The sequence below is a fragment of the Labeo rohita genome, chromosome 22 (assembly GCF_022985175.1).
Source record: "Labeo rohita strain BAU-BD-2019 chromosome 22, IGBB_LRoh.1.0, whole genome shotgun sequence".
In the NCBI taxonomy this organism is placed as follows: domain Eukaryota; kingdom Metazoa; phylum Chordata; class Actinopteri; order Cypriniformes; family Cyprinidae; genus Labeo; species Labeo rohita.
In genome coordinates, this window is record NC_066890.1 from 58,049,799 (window position 1) to 58,065,659 (window position 15,861).

The 15,861-nt window shown below is 35.9% G+C and overlaps 1 protein-coding gene across 3 annotated transcripts; it reads left to right on the top strand.

The window, feature by feature from the left end:
* The first annotated feature begins 699 nt into the window (after positions 1-699).
* On the top strand, positions 700-15,148 carry LOC127153748 (uncharacterized). 3 transcript variants are annotated; one of them, XM_051094992.1, is made up of 6 exons: positions 700-843; positions 3,765-4,154; positions 11,636-11,674; positions 11,921-12,032; positions 12,728-12,774; positions 12,862-15,148. In XM_051094992.1, exons 1-5 carry the CDS (start codon positions 795-797, stop codon positions 12,738-12,740), a joined length of 603 nt encoding a protein of 200 aa, XP_050950949.1. In that variant the 5' UTR covers positions 700-794; the 3' UTR covers positions 12,741-12,774; positions 12,862-15,148. The 3 variants fall into 3 exon arrangements, with proteins under 3 accessions (XP_050950949.1, XP_050950947.1, XP_050950948.1); XM_051094990.1 differs by having other exon boundaries at positions 11,921-12,028; XM_051094991.1 differs by having other exon boundaries at positions 11,639-11,674; positions 11,921-12,028.
* The last annotated feature ends 713 nt before the right edge of the window (positions 15,149-15,861 follow it).

The window sequence follows — 15,861 nt, forward strand, 5'->3', positions numbered from 1 at the left end:
AGAAGGGAATCCTTCGTGGGTTTTACGCAGTGAATGACTGCTTCATCAGTGACGGCAATCATTATAGCCCCAAGGACAACTAGTTTGTTGTGCTGATATTTTAATATAAAAGTGAGTGACAACTGCTTGACTGCTGTGATCGGTTTGTATATTGAGCCTAATGTTTAATTATTAATGTTTTAATGTTGATCCCCCCATATATGTTCATGCCCTGCTGACACTGGGATCACTGTAGAAAAATGTGTACTGGTATTTCAAGTTTTTTACATTACTTATTTTATTGTAACTTTGGAATTAAAATGACATTGAGACAATTACTTGACTCATTTTTGCTTCCACTCAACAATAAATATGACCTGAATAAAATGGCTTCATTTTAATGTTGTATATACGCTCGCTGAAAATAATACTTGACAAAGATATTATGCTTTTAATCCATTAAATTTAAGTTTAAAAGCTCTAAAGTTATGCAATTTAAAACGTTATAGTTTTAACATTTTGCATCGGTGTAGAAAGCATCACAACTTAAGCATCAGATTTGTGTAAATATTATCCATTAATAATTACTTATTAATATTCTTCACTACTAATACACAGGTTAGAATGTCATCACAATACTATATTGAGCGAGCGTTTCCCTTTAAACCAGCGCATGCGTATTATATTCAGGACCAGTTCCTTTTACGATAAGCCCTGATGTTTACGATATCTGGCTCCGCCTTTTACAAGAAACAGAAAGCACAAAAGAAAAAGAAACTCAACTAGGCGTATTTAATTCGCCAGAGGAACATAAAATGATTTTCGGCTATTTTATACTCACTTTGTGTGTTTTGCTCGTTGACGGTAAGTCGTTTTTGTAGTTTTAAAACTTTGTTTACTGCGATGCATTTCATTTCAGTGTGCCTTTCTTATATGTTATTAATCGCCGTTTTAAATAATTCAGATCGATCTAGTGTTTTTTCATAACATGAAGAGGCCTGGGTTTTTTATTTTTATTTTTCATGTATATCGTGGAAGCTGTTTATTTTGTTTAGTTCTCCTGGTTTGGAGCGGTAGGAAATGTCGCACGCTTTATGCTGTAGCAGGGGCGGATCTACAAAATAATTTTTAGGGTGGCATGGGGTCTATGAGGGGTGGCAACACCAAAGAAAGCCCCCATGTGTAGTTTTTGGGGATTTATAGTCTGACATACACAGTTGTGTTCACAAATATTGTATTACCATTAAGTAATCATCTATATTGTTTAAAATGAAAAATAAATAACATTTCAATGTCCATCATTGCACCAAGTTAATAAACAATATAAAAAAAACTTAAACAGGTTATTCAGTAAATGTTTCTTAACATGTATCACATACAATCCTATTATATTACTACTTAGATGGTATAAATCACGTTTTAGTGCAAGTTTATGTTAATGTCGATGATTTAATGTTAATTTCCTAACATTAGAAATAAATATTATAATATCAAAGCACTGAAACTGGATCAGTTTTGGAAACAATGTTTGATTTTCTGTTATTAACAGAGATGGAAATGTCTGTAATCACCCACAACACACTATCAACCATATAATCTAGCAACATGCCAGCAACTGCATAGCAAGAGCTTAGCAACCACCCAAATATCCTAGCAACTAACTAGCAACACTTCACCAAACATCTAACTGACCAAACTATATGCTTTTAAAGGAATTAATTTGCAACTCAATGTCTATTACACAACATAAATTAAATTACAGATTTCTAATTCAGCAATTAACTTTTGGGAAAAATATTTTTATTTTACTACTGTAAAGTAATCTTTCAGCAGATGAAAAGCACTAGAAAAGTTCAAATAACGAAGAACTGTATATGAACTTGGTATGCACCACAATACAGTACAGTAAAAAAAAAATAAAAAAAAATAAAAATAAACTAAAAATTAAATTCAGCATCCTCTACACATTTGGCTAAATTTCATTAGAATATACAGTACTATTTGGTCTCCTGACACAAGACTATATCTCTAGGTAGTCATTTCTCAGTTCTGCAAAAATGCAGTAGGCTACACATAAAAAAAATGGTTACAAATAAAATTTGACAGTCACACTTCTGAAGGTGTACAATATGTACTAAAGTTTACTGTACATATAAAATAGTAACATTTCCATCATATAACGTACTGGTACTGTGCTATAATTATACTGTATAATAAGTGTAAGTATAACACCTATGTAAATGATTCGTTAATTTCTCTCCTCTCTCCGTTGTTGGATGCAGAGATTCTGATTGGTGTGTCATCAGTTTTGCTACTTAATGTTTAACTTACTTATTGTCAAACTTTTTGAGAAATGTGTCTTTGTTTATAGCACTGAATGAATGGTTTGGGGATATAAACCAACTAACATCAGTTACATTGTCTTAACAATCGAGAAAATTGCAATACGACCAGATGCTTACCTAACTCTGCTATTAGTTTCTGTGATCGGCATCTTCTTATTGATTTCATGCTATTATTGTTTCGTCGGATACGACAAAAAGGCCTATATCCATGATGAACTTGGAGGGGGCGGTCAGAGAATCGGATCACCAAACAATTGCGCGATCTCAGACATATCCGGACGGGATTAGATTTCTCAGAGGACTTCTAAGTTAGCCGAGAAGCACTAATTATCTGATTCACGAACAAATGTAAAACAATTCGTTAGTGAACTGGGCCGCGCTTTGTGTTTTTGACTCAAAAAGAACCGGTTCATAAGAGTCATTTGTTAATGAAGTCAAATACATTGGGCGCCCTGCGTGCGCGTGCAACTATCGTGCACATTTTATTGAAAGACGTGTTTTTTGCCATTATTTTGCGTTACGCTGTCATCGCTGCGGCTGAAAAGTAGCGCATGAAACACTGCTTACATTTATATTTTATTCTGTAATAATTCTGGGGTGGCAGGTGGGGTGTAGGCTATAACTTACTTATGTCTCTCTGTAGATTTGACCTTGATGTGTGTGAGAGAGTTTGAGTAGGCTAGGTTAGACTTGGTACAGTTGCTACAGGGGCACATTTGAAACACCTTAAATAACTTGCGAGCGCAACAAGTCTTATCTGTGAAATTTGCTTCGCACATGCGTATTAGACCCCACTTCAATCGTGGGAAATTTGTAAGGTCGGTTTTTCATTTCACCACGTCCCTTCCACAATGATTAAAAAAATACTGAATGGAAATAAAAACTGTTGAATTCTCATTTTTAAAGGTATTTTACATTTGCAATAAATTATAGGGAACTTTATGGCATTACGGATGGGTGGCTCAACTGTACTCAAGTACTGAACAAAAACGTTTATTGTGTTTATGAGATAATTGTGGCAAATATGATCTACTTATGGATGTTATTAAGTATTAATATTTTAGTAGACAATTAAAGGAAATGTCATTTGAAAAATCACTTATTTTCAGTGCCTAGTTTTGGTGTGGTAACGGAAAAAAGAAAAAAAGTGTACCAACTGTACCTGAAAAATACTTAAATACACAGAGAATGGGCATGTAATGTCAAATATACTTTTTTATTTTAAAATTCAGAATAAACAATAAAACAGTGCAACATGCATCTCAAGTAGAAAGTAGGGTTTTATCATTTTCACACCTAACCCCCACACAATTCTACTTAAAATTCTTCAATTTATTTTGTATGTTTATTGATCTGATTTCTTTATAAGGACTGGTTTCCATGATACAACCTGTACAAACACATACAAACAAACCATGAACTGTTAATTTGTGTTTGCAGGTGTGTTTGGTGATACAGATGAAGCAAAGTCAGTGCTAAAGGGAAGTGCTGTCACTCTAGAGAACCAAGAACAATATGAAGTGATACAGTGGTATTTTAATAACATTCAAATAGCTCAGTTTGATAAAGATGTTGGTGAGAGGTGTTTATATGATGGTGAGGGCGGGATATTCAGAGACAGACTAAAGGTGGACTATGAGACTGGATCTCTGACCATCACAAACATCACAAGTGAACACGCTGGACATTATGAAGCAGTGATCATCAGACGTCAGGCATCAGGCAACCACTACAGTCTGCACACATCCACAAATTGTGTCGGCACAATAATAAGAAAAAAACAAGTCAGGATTGCTGATTACACAAAAAAATTTGCTGTTAATGTCAATGGTGAGTCCTTCAATTTCATTTATCCTCATATTTTTATATTTTTTATTTTTCTTTTATAGAAAAAGTAAATAAATAAGCAAGTAAATACATTAACTTTAGGGACTGTTAGACAGGTGCGTGGGACTGGTTTAATCTTGTCCCCTGTATATTAATGTTGTAATCTGTTTCTGAATACATTTACGGCACAATACCAAACTTTCAAACGAAACCAAACTTGCCATTATAAGTTCAATAGTTTAAAACTCCATTTTATCCAGTCATATATAAACTGGCACTTCAGTCATTTTGTGGTTGATTTAGCATGATGCTATTGAAAATATTGGTAACATTTTACAATACGGGTACACAAATATGCATTAGTTCATGCTTATCTAATGCAGAGATAATCATGAGTTAATATGTAACTCATGAAGAACTAAACCATTCATTAATAATTACTTCATCAGCAACAAATGAACATTCTATATGATTCATAGATGAAGTAATCTATAAATTGTTATTAGTTAATTAATGTGGCATTAATGTGTCATAATATATTAATTACCTAATAACTTATTTTATTAGCTAATAGTGTAAATTCATGTGTTAATTACCACAGTGGGTTATGGCAAGCCGTTCAGGAAATAATACATGTGTATTGTGTGAATATGGATTGGTTCACTTGCTGAATATATGGTTTAATGACAAACGCAATTGTTTATAATACATTGGTATAATCAGACATATTTTAGTTTGGATACATCGGTCTGATCACATGGACATGGGTTTGCTCCTGTATACGTTGGTTTGTTCAAGTAAACATTGGGCTCCTCAAATATGCAATGATTTCCTCAAATATGTATTGGTCTGTATAGATTGGTTTCTTCAAGAATATATTGGTTTGTATATATATTGGTCTATTCAAGTATATATTGGTTTAGATATATCGGTTTCCTCAACAATTCAGGGTGACCATGGCTCTGTCTGTGTCAGGTTTTATTGAGTTTTCTTTTATGGTTTGTACATTTTTGTTTAAAAGATTAAAAGTAATTGGCAGAGAGATGTTAAAAAATTCACAGTAAACAAGAAAGCAAGATTGAAACAATTTTTTTTTTCTTCTTTTTTTTTTTTTACTGTAAACATTTGTGATTGTGAATACAGTTTTTTACAGTACGAAAGAAAAGAAATACACTACAAGTCAAAAGTTTTTGAACAGTAAGATTTTTCTTGTTTTTTCAAATAAGTCTCTTCTGCTCACAAAGCCTGCATTTATTTGATGCAAAGTACAGCAAAAACAGTGATTTCTTTTTTGTTTTTTGTTTTACTATTTAAAATAACTGTTTTCTATTTTAATATATTTTTAAATTTAATTTATTCCTGTGATTTGAAAGTTGAATTTTTAGCATCATTACTCCAGTCACATGATCCTTCAGAAATCATTCTAATATTCTGATTTACTGCTCAAAAAACGTATCGGTTACAACTGTAACCCTCGTTCCCTAAAGGAGGGAACGGAGATGTTACGTCAATACTGACGTATTTGGTGTCTCCCTTGGAAGCCTATCACCTCCGATCTTTAGAAGAAAAGGCCAACCACGCCACACCCCCGTACATACGGGTATATAAGATGGCGGCGTGCATCCACTCACTCAGGTTTTTGCTGATGAGCCGAAATACCAGCGTAGAGGAAAATAGAAACTTAAGCCACATCTGGAAGGGGGCGAAGGAAACCCACTACCAGCACAGTAACGAACTACTCCGCTTAGTTCGAACTGGCGGGCACGGAGGACCCAGGGTTCACTACGGGGAACCACAGGGGATGGCGCACTGATCCAAAGGAATGGCGCAGCAAGCCGACACCGAGCCGTCCTCCCGACTACCTGAGTTACCTTAAAACGCGGGAGGAAACAGGCTCTACGCGGAGATTGTAAAATCTTGCGAAGGTGTTAGGTGTCGCCCAGCCCACAGCCCTACAGATGTCTGCTACAGAGGCACCGTGCGCCAACGCATAGGAGGAGGCGACACTCCGGGTGGAGTGGGCTCGAACTCCTAGGGGGCATGGCTCACCCTGGCACTGGTATGCCAGGGTGATGGCATCAACCACCCAATGGGCCAACTTCTGTTTGGAGCATTCCCCGTCTGCTGTCCCCCAAAGCAGACAAAGAGCTGCTCAGAAAGTCTGAAGCTCCGGGTGCGGTCCATGTAAATACGAAGTGCGAATGGGACACAGCAACCCTAAAGCCGGGTCTGCCTCCTCCGGGGGCAGCGCTTGCAGGTTCACCACCTGATCTTGAAAGGGAGTAGTGGGAACCTTAGGCACGTAACCAGGCCGGGGTCTCAGGCTAGCATGAGAAAAAGCCGGACCAAACTCAAGGCACGATTCGCTAACAAAGAAAGCGTGCAGGTCCCCCACCCTCTTGATGGAAGTGAGCGCAATCAGGAGCGAAGTCTTGAGAGACAGATATTTAAAGCGCAACTGATTCCAGCGGCTCGAAGGGATCTCTCCGAAGATCAACTGAGGGAGAGACGCACCGGCGGTGGGGCAACCATAGGGAGGACGATGACTCAACGTGGGAGGCATCGTGTCCCACCAAAGAGTCGGGCTGCAAGGGGCAGCACTCATCTTTCCTCCCAGACTTTGTTTGTTTTTTAAGTTTAAAACCTGAGTCCGAGTCTGAGGAAGCAGAGCGTTGCTTAGTACTCTAATCCGAGGAGAATGACCCAGAGATAGAGAAATTTGCTCTTTTTGTGAATGGGTGGGTACCGCTGATGTTATGTTATGACTTTACTTGTTGAGGCACAGAACTATTGAATAATATTAAAGTAATATGTCATTGTGGTTATGAATTTATGAATTTAGAATTAGTTAGTTAGTGTGCTGATTAAATTAAATTAAATGATTAATTAAAGCAGACAACTGGAAGTTTAAATGCATGGCTCCAACTCGTTGAGGCACATGACTAACTAACTAATTCTATATCCATAACCACAATGACATATTACTTAACAATTAGTTAATAGTTCTGTGCCTCAGCAAGTAAAGTCACAACATAATGATACATCTGCAAATCATTAGCTAATGATTAATTAAAGCAAACAACTGGAAGTTGAAGTACATAGCTTTGACCACTGTAATTCACATGAATTTACATCATTAGTTAATAAAATACTTTATTAGGGAATTAATACATTATGACACATTTAACTAATAACAATTTATTGATTACTTAATCTATGAATCATATAGCATGTTCATTAGTTGCTGATGTAGTAATCATTAATAAATGTTTTAGTTCTTCATTAATTAAACATTAACTCGTAACTAGATAAAAAAAATTGTCAAGACAAACTTTAAGTTGGCTTGAGAAAGCCGGACCAGAAAGTTTGAAAAAGTTTGAAAAGTTAAAAAAGTTTAAAAAGTTTAAAAAGTTTACAATTTTTTAAAAAAGTTTTAAGTTTGGATGGTTTTCAGTCTGAAATATTTTGAAGTTTTAAAGTTTGAATGCAGTCTGTCAGATAGATAGATAGATAATTAACATGTTGTTAGTATGATTCTAGCATTATTAGCAAGTTACTAGCATGTTGATAGCATGTTTCTAGCGTGATTAGCAAGTTGCTAGCATGTTGCTAGCACGTTTCTAACATGATTAGCAAGTTGCTAGCATGTTTCTAATATGATTAGCATGTTGCTAGCATGCTTATAGCATGATTAACAGGTTGCTAGCATGTTGCTAGCACGTTTCTAGCATAATTAGCAAGTTGCCAGCATGTTGTTATCATGTTTCTAACATGATTAGCAAATTGCTAGCATGCTTCTAGCATGATTAGCAGGTTGCTAGAATGTTTCTGGCATGATTAGCAATTTGCTAGCATATTTCTAGCATGATTAGCAAGTTGCTAGCATGTTTCTAACATGACTAGCAAAGTTGCTAGCATGGTTCTAGCATGATTAGCAAGTTGCTAGCATGTTTCTAGCCTGATTAGCAAGTTGTTAGCAAGTTGCTAGCATATTTCTAACGATAAGCAAAGTTGCTAGCATGTTTCTAGCATTTTTCTAACATGGTAGCATGTTATTACCATGTTATTAACATGATTAGCAGGCTACTAGCATGACTCTAGTTTGGCTAGTGATAGATAGATAGATAGATAGATAGATAGATAGATAGATAGATAGATAGATAGATGAGTTTAAATGAGTTTAAATGGATTAGAAATACAGTACATAGAAGGGAAGCTTGATTGAGTCTCAAAGGATTCTGGGAGTTTTGACAGTTGAAATTTGAAAAGTGTTGGCTCATTTGAACATTCCGTCAATGTAAATCTATGGGATTTTTCCGAGTTTTCAACGTCATTTTTTTAGGAAAACCATAAGCAATATAGCAACTCGAATCAGACCAGTCTGAAGATCTGGGCTGAGTTTGGAGTTTGTAGAGTTAAAGCTCTAGGAGGAGTAGCAGTCAGAAATTTTTGTCTCAGAAGAATAATAATAACTAGAACCTAAAGTTAGTGAACTAACTTTGATGTTGGCTTGGCAGAGCTGGCTTCGGCCCCTTGGGGCAAAACAGCCAGAGTACTTGTATGTCCAGCATTCTTGAACTGGCCTACTAGGCTACGACAACAGCTTCAACCAAGTTGGCTAGCTGGATGCGAAATGTCTGTTTTCAAATAAATTATGAGTCCATATGTGAGTACTATTATATGCACTATGAAAATAGATTACTAATATAGTGCCCCTTCTTCACTTGGACATACATTCAGTTATGTCTGGCAACTTGAACTTGAGAAATATATGGTCAATACCATTAAAATTAAGTTAAAAACAAACAACAACAACAAAAAAAGTAATGGTCTATCAGTATTTAGGAGATTACAATTTTTTGCTATATTGGGCTTTATTAAAGGTTATGAAAATATAATGAATTTATATGCATTTGTTATTTAGTCACCTAAATGAAACGTTATCAAAGTTTTGAGTTGTGATCTTGAATGATTAGCTATCCTGTGGCGCCCTCGTGTGGACAACATTAGCATTATGCCCTTAATCTCTGAACCACATTAAGATTTAATTGCCACTATTTTTCTATTTGGAAAAAAAATAGTATAACAGGGCATGTTTTATGTTTTTAGGTGTTCAGATGCAGAAAGAGAAGAATCGTAAGTTGACAATGCATTTGCAAACAATAGTATAACAGAGCAGGTTTTAGGTTTGAAGGTGTGCACATGCAGAAATGGAAGAAGCCTAAAATAACGCTGTATAGTTTTTATTAAATATTAATTCTTATTAGTGCAATAAATAAATAAATAAATAAATAAATACATACCTATAAGAAGCCAAGACAAACGATTTTCTTTTTTTAAGAATTAACATTGAAGACAGAAAGCAGCTGGTGAATGCGGTCACTTTAATGCTCAAATAATAATCATAATGATCCACCTCCGAATAATTTCTCAACAGTTTATGTTCACTTGAGACATAAACGACTATTTTCGATTATATTCGCCAAGATATCGTATATTTTCATATAATCTCGCCTGTGTTTGTCCGAGATAAGTCTTGGATGAATGCGTTCCGGGGCGAGATCGTCGGAGCCGCAACGCGTTGCTGTGCATTTAAACACAGAATAAGTCAAAAACAGCCATTTTACCTGTTTAATATGTTCTTCTACTATTATTTTGTTGTATCGCTGGAGTGTTTTCATTTAAAAGCCTTTAAAACAGCTGCAAATGATGTAGATTAGTCAGCACGGACGGAGAACAGCGAGCCGCAGCGCGTTGCTCTACAAGTTCAACAAAAAATGTGACAGGCATTTATAAGCGCTCATTTTAACCTTTTTAATATGCTCTTCTATTATTATTGTGTTGTATCGCTGGAGTGTTTTCATTTAAAAGCCTTTAAAACAGCTGTATATGATGTAGATTAGTCAGCACGGACGTAGAACAGCGAGCCGCAGCGCATTGCTCTGAAAGTTCAACAAAAAATTATCACAGGCATTTAGGTGCTCATTTTTACCTTTTTAATATGTTCTTCTATTAATATTGTGTTGTATCGCTGGAGTGTTTTTATTTAAAAGCCTTTAAAAGCTGCAAATGATGTGGTTTTGTGAGCACAGACGGAGGGCAGCGAGCCGTGACGCGTCCCATATATGTACATATAATATAGGAAAACGGCCAATTTTATATATGTCACATATATTAAAAACCTATATCAAAACCTATATTAAAACATATATGTTTATATAGGTTATTTCCGTGTGGGTTGCACTGGCTGATCGAAGCGGTCACAGATCTATGATCTTTTACACTGTTCTCTGGCCAGAGAGTCATCATTCATGAGCCCTGAACCTGATAATGATCAGCTATGTTGGTCTAGCTTGTCAGTATGAATTAAATTCATGTATTTATTTGTATTTTTAACCGATTGGAAAGTGAAACTGAGCTATGGCACTCCTCCGTCTATGGAGTGGAATTGCTCCTCTAGAGGGGGCATTTTTTTCTCAGCCAATGTAAGTCTATGGGAAATATTTCATTTTATTTACAAATTATTTATGGGAAAACTGTAAGTCTGATCAGTCTAAAAAAGATACAGCAACAAAGCTAAAATTAGGGCCCAGGTCTCTGCCAAGTTTGGTGCTTGTGGCATTAAAGCCCTGGGAGTAGTTAGAGTTGCAGCCGGATTTTTTTTTTAGACAATGGGAGTCTAAAGGAAAAATTCAACACTTAAAAATTATTTATGGGAAAACTGTAAGTTTGATCAGTCTAAAAAGATATAGCAACAAAGCCAAAATTAGGGCCCAGATCTCTGCCAAGTACTTGTGGCATTAAAGCCCTGGGACGAGTTAGAGTTGGAAAATTTAGTCTAAGAAGAAGAAGAAGAATAAGTTTAAATAGAATAACAGTATGTTGGCTCTGCCTAGCCAACATAATAATAATAATAATAATAATAATAATAAGAAGAAGAAGAAGAAGAAGTTTAAATAGAGCTTTGCCAAGCCAACATAATAAGTTTAAATAGCATATCAGTAAGTTGGCTTTCTCAAGCCAACTTAATAACAATATGTTGGCTCTGCCAAGCCAACATAATAAGTTTAAATAGTATAACAATATGTTGGCTCTGCCAAGCCAACATAATATTAATAATAATAATAATAATAATAAGTTTAAATAGAATAACAATATGTTGGCTCTCCAAGCCAACATAATAACTTTAAGTTTAAATAGCATATCAGTAAGTTGGCTTTCTCAAGACAACTTAATTATCTGTGCATTAATTAAGCATGCATTAATGCATATTTGTGCACACGTATTGAAAAGTGTTACCGAAAATATAATATGAATAATTTGTCTTTTAAGACTTCGTATCTCTCTAACTACTAGTGTTTTGTTGTATTTGTGTACTTAAGTTTTACAGTTTTTTTCTGCAACTACAAATAAGCAGAACTCTTTATTTATTTATTTATTTATTTATTATCTTTTGTTTTTCATGTTCTCTGTCAAAACCAAAGAAGAACATGACAAGGGGTCGGAGAAATTGCCAGCCACAAGTATGTTTTCTTCTCTTTTTAATTTTTCTACTTATAATAGATTGCACAAAATATTTTACAATTTATTCATAAGTGTGCATTTTTCATAAGAGGAGCCATTTCCTTCATATGGCCCTACTGATCTTGTCTGTCATGTTCAGGTTTGTTGCTTGGTATTATGTTATTGTTCTGTTTGTTTTACAGAGATGATTATTTGCTGTAGAACTTGTGTGTTTTTTGAGACACAACTGTCTCTCTTTGTTTCAGGTTTAGGTCTGCCTTCAAATGCTGTAGCAGGAATAAGTGTTGCTGTTGTTATGGTGGTAGCTGTAGCTGCTGGTATAATTTACCATTGCTGCAGGAACTCCAGAAAGAGCAAGTATCTATGGAATGCAAAAGCTGCTAAATAAATAAAAAAATATTTTATGTAAAACAACAAAATTAAATAAATGCATAAATAAATTTACAAAGAAATATAAATATTATTATATTTCATATAATATTCATTATAAATATTATTAAATATTACATAATAATAGTTGAGTATTATTATTTACTTATATATGTATAATTGCATTTGTCCACATTTGTTTTCATTTATTATAAATTTATTTCTACTTGTTTATTTCCACTTATATGCGCAGATTAACTCTTAAGGTCACCCAAATATGCTGTTGGAGAAAAAAAAAAAAAAAAAAAAAAAAAAAACATCCACAAAAACCTATGATGTTCTTTGACTTTTTATGCATGATATTACACATTACATCTGCATGTGACACCCACCTGATTGTCACATTACAATTATTCTAACAAAACAAAATTAATTTGTTTGAATTAATATGATGTGTACAAAACAGTAACTAATTGCTCAAAACTTGGAAAATTACTGTACCTGAGTCTGAGACTCGCTGTAGAAATACATTTCTTTGTGGATTTATTTATGCATTTATTGTTGTTATTCTACATTTATTTATTTATTTATTATTTATTATCCTTATCACTTTACTGTATTGTGCAAAATTAGTGTTTAATTAAGTTTTTTTTTTTAACTAATTTTTTTTTTTATCAAAACAGACATGGAGATTAACAGGGAAGAAGAGGTTCTGTAGTAAATCTGCGAGGTGACATATTTTACTGTTGTAGTATGTCTTTGTAGAAACCAAAATTTACTGACAATTTTACTGACTGGCTCATCACTTTCACCACAGAACCAGCCCCATTCGTGACCTCACCCCTGAACGATGTGGGGAACACGGTTCCTAAACAATGTCCTGTCTGTCCCATTGTGACCATCACCACTGGCTCCATTACACTTTCAAGACTCACCTGCTTTGTGGATACCTCACAGCTCCTTTCCTCTACCCCTTCTTTAGCACCACCTCAAACCCCCCTCAACGCCAGCTTGACGCTGTGAAGTGGAACCCCTGGCTTTACCTCAGGCCCTTTGCTTCACCTCATGCTGTTAGACTTTTGCCTTTGCTTCGGTTCAGTACTTCCTCAGCTTGACCTTGATCTGCCATCTTTAAGGTTTCACCAGGTTTTTTATCCTTCTGGCTCCACCTTGGACACCTCTGCCTCAGCCCTCCACCCTGTTGGTTCCATTGTGCTCTTCCTTCCCTCTAGTTGTACATCGGTCTTCAGAAACCCCCTTTCCTCCACTGTAGTACTGTTTGATATGGCACAATGTCTGGGTTATCTTATGTTATGTTATGTTAGTGTATTCCAGTCTTTGGTTCTCCTTTCCTTGGTTTCACAGACTGTTACGGCTGGCTCGTGAGCCGCAACACAAAATAGGCACAACACCACATTTTGGGGAAAACTCCATTTATTTGCCAAAATGAGAAAAAAAAAAAGTTACATAACAAACTAGACGTCTAGGGGTGTAAAATAAAATTATACACGCGCGAGTATTTAATGGGAAAACTAAGAAGAGGGGGAAGAAAAAAAACACAAGCAAACACAACACCTGAGAGAGACCAACCAAAAGACATACCAGGCTTTTATACATCGTGACTCTCCTAGAGGCTTAATCAGTGATTAATGTCACCTGTTGCCCAGCCAGCGATTGCACTTACAGCAAAGCCAGCAGGGGGCAATAAACAGGCGTAACACCTCCGAAACAACAACCGTTCACTATCGATCGGCTATGCAACTTCTCAAACGTATTCCTCCTATTGTCTACAATTACTATTGTCCCTAAGCTCAAAAGGATGCCTGTTAGCTAAATCTATTTTAGCCTATACAAGCAACCACGTACTTCCCGTTTAACAATAACAACAGTAACCCCTAATACTCACACGCAAACACAAAACAACGCTCTCTTTATCAAATTTAATAAAAGAGAAAATTCGGGGGGGAAAGTACTCACCGGGATTTCCATTGGCTTTTCATCTCCGATATACCTGATCATCACCAAACTAAACTCTCTAATCTTCAAAGGACTGCCGGGCTCGAGGCAACTTGAAACGCTGAACCTCGTAACAGCCGTTCTCCAAATGCGTTCAGCTGCGCCAGAAGCGTACCCCCACCCGGGATTTCCTTCCAAAACCCCCAAAACAAAAGAAAAAAAAAAAAAAAAAAAAATCAACAAAACAACAAACAGTTTTCCGATGGAAAGACCGCTCACACGCAGCCCAGCTGAAACACTCTAACTAACTGGAGTGAAAGCCAGTTCTCAAAGGAAATCCCGAAGAGAGAAAAATATATATATACACATACAACGACGAACTCAAAATCTTGGACGAGGCCCCAATTTTATGTTACGGCTGGCTCGTGAGCCGCAACACAAAATAGGCACAACACCACATTTTGGGGAAAACTCCATTTATTTGCCAAAATGAGAAAAAAAGTTACATAACTAGACGTCTAGGGGTGTAAAATAAAATTATACACGCGCGAGTATTTAATGGGAAAACTAAAAAGAGGGGGAAGAAAAAAAAAAAACACAAGCAAACACAACACCTGAGAGAGACCAACCAAAAGACATACCAGGCTTTTATACATCGTGACTCTCCCAGAGGCTTAATCAGTGATTAATGTCACCTGTTGCCCAGCCAGCGATTGCACTTACAGCAAAGCCAGCAGAGGGCAATAAACAGGCGTAACACAGACAAGACCAAATTTAAGTCTGAGCTGTTTCACTCAAAGAAACTTGCACTGATTGATCTTGAAATATGTCATTGTCCTTGTTTTGTCTCAAAATGTTAACCACTTAAGTGTTTTTTTTTTTTTTTTTTTTTTCTAAGTCATGTTTATAAAAAATACTTTAATGTCCTAATTGAACTACGGCCTAATCCTGATTTAGTCTAAGCCCTGTCTGTGAAACCAGCCGCTTGTTTGTTAACTAAGTTTATCCCACCTAACTAATTAATCCCACCTGTTATAATTAACTGTGTATTAGTACTCCCTGTTTACTTCATTCCTTTGTCTGGTCTGATTGTGATTCATGGTATATGTCATATACCTTTGCTATTATTAATAAAAGTGTTTATTGGACCCCTGTATCATGCACATCATTAATACCATCATACTGTCACCATCTGTGTGACAATAACAATAATTGCATTTGACAAAGTATAAAATGAATGGCACTACAGATTAATATGAAATATTTAAGAATATTCACCTGAAGCACGTGTAACGGCCACCTAATGTTTAAGGTTATTTACGTTAATGTCCCTTTAAATATGTTTTCTTGTAAGTTTAAACTCTTTTCTGAACGTTCACACACGCATGGAGATAGAGTCGAGAGTGAGGAGAGAGATGGTCGCTCTACTGCTGACTACTACAGTGCTGTAACTTCTTTTCTTTTTGTTTGTCACGTTACCAGAGTGTTTTATTTTCTGTGTGACTTTATCAGTCTCTCACATCATTCTGAAGGAATTTGGACCACTCTTCTTTTCAACGTTGCTCCAGTTTATTGAGGTTTGTGGGCATTTGCTTATGCACAGCTCTCACCACAGCATTTGAGTCAGGAAATTATAAGCTCTCTTCCAGCATGCTTGTCTTTTGGTATGAGGTGTTTGTGCTGATAACTTTGCAGACCTAAACTGCCATTTTTGTCCCATATTTTTCTAGTGGTATTGTCATGAACCTTATCATTTAACATGTTAACTGAGGCCTGTAGAGTCTGAGGTGTAGTTCTCGGGTCTGATCTTGGGGTGAATTTTCTGGGACGTCCACTCCTGGAAGGAGAGGTGTCTGTTTTA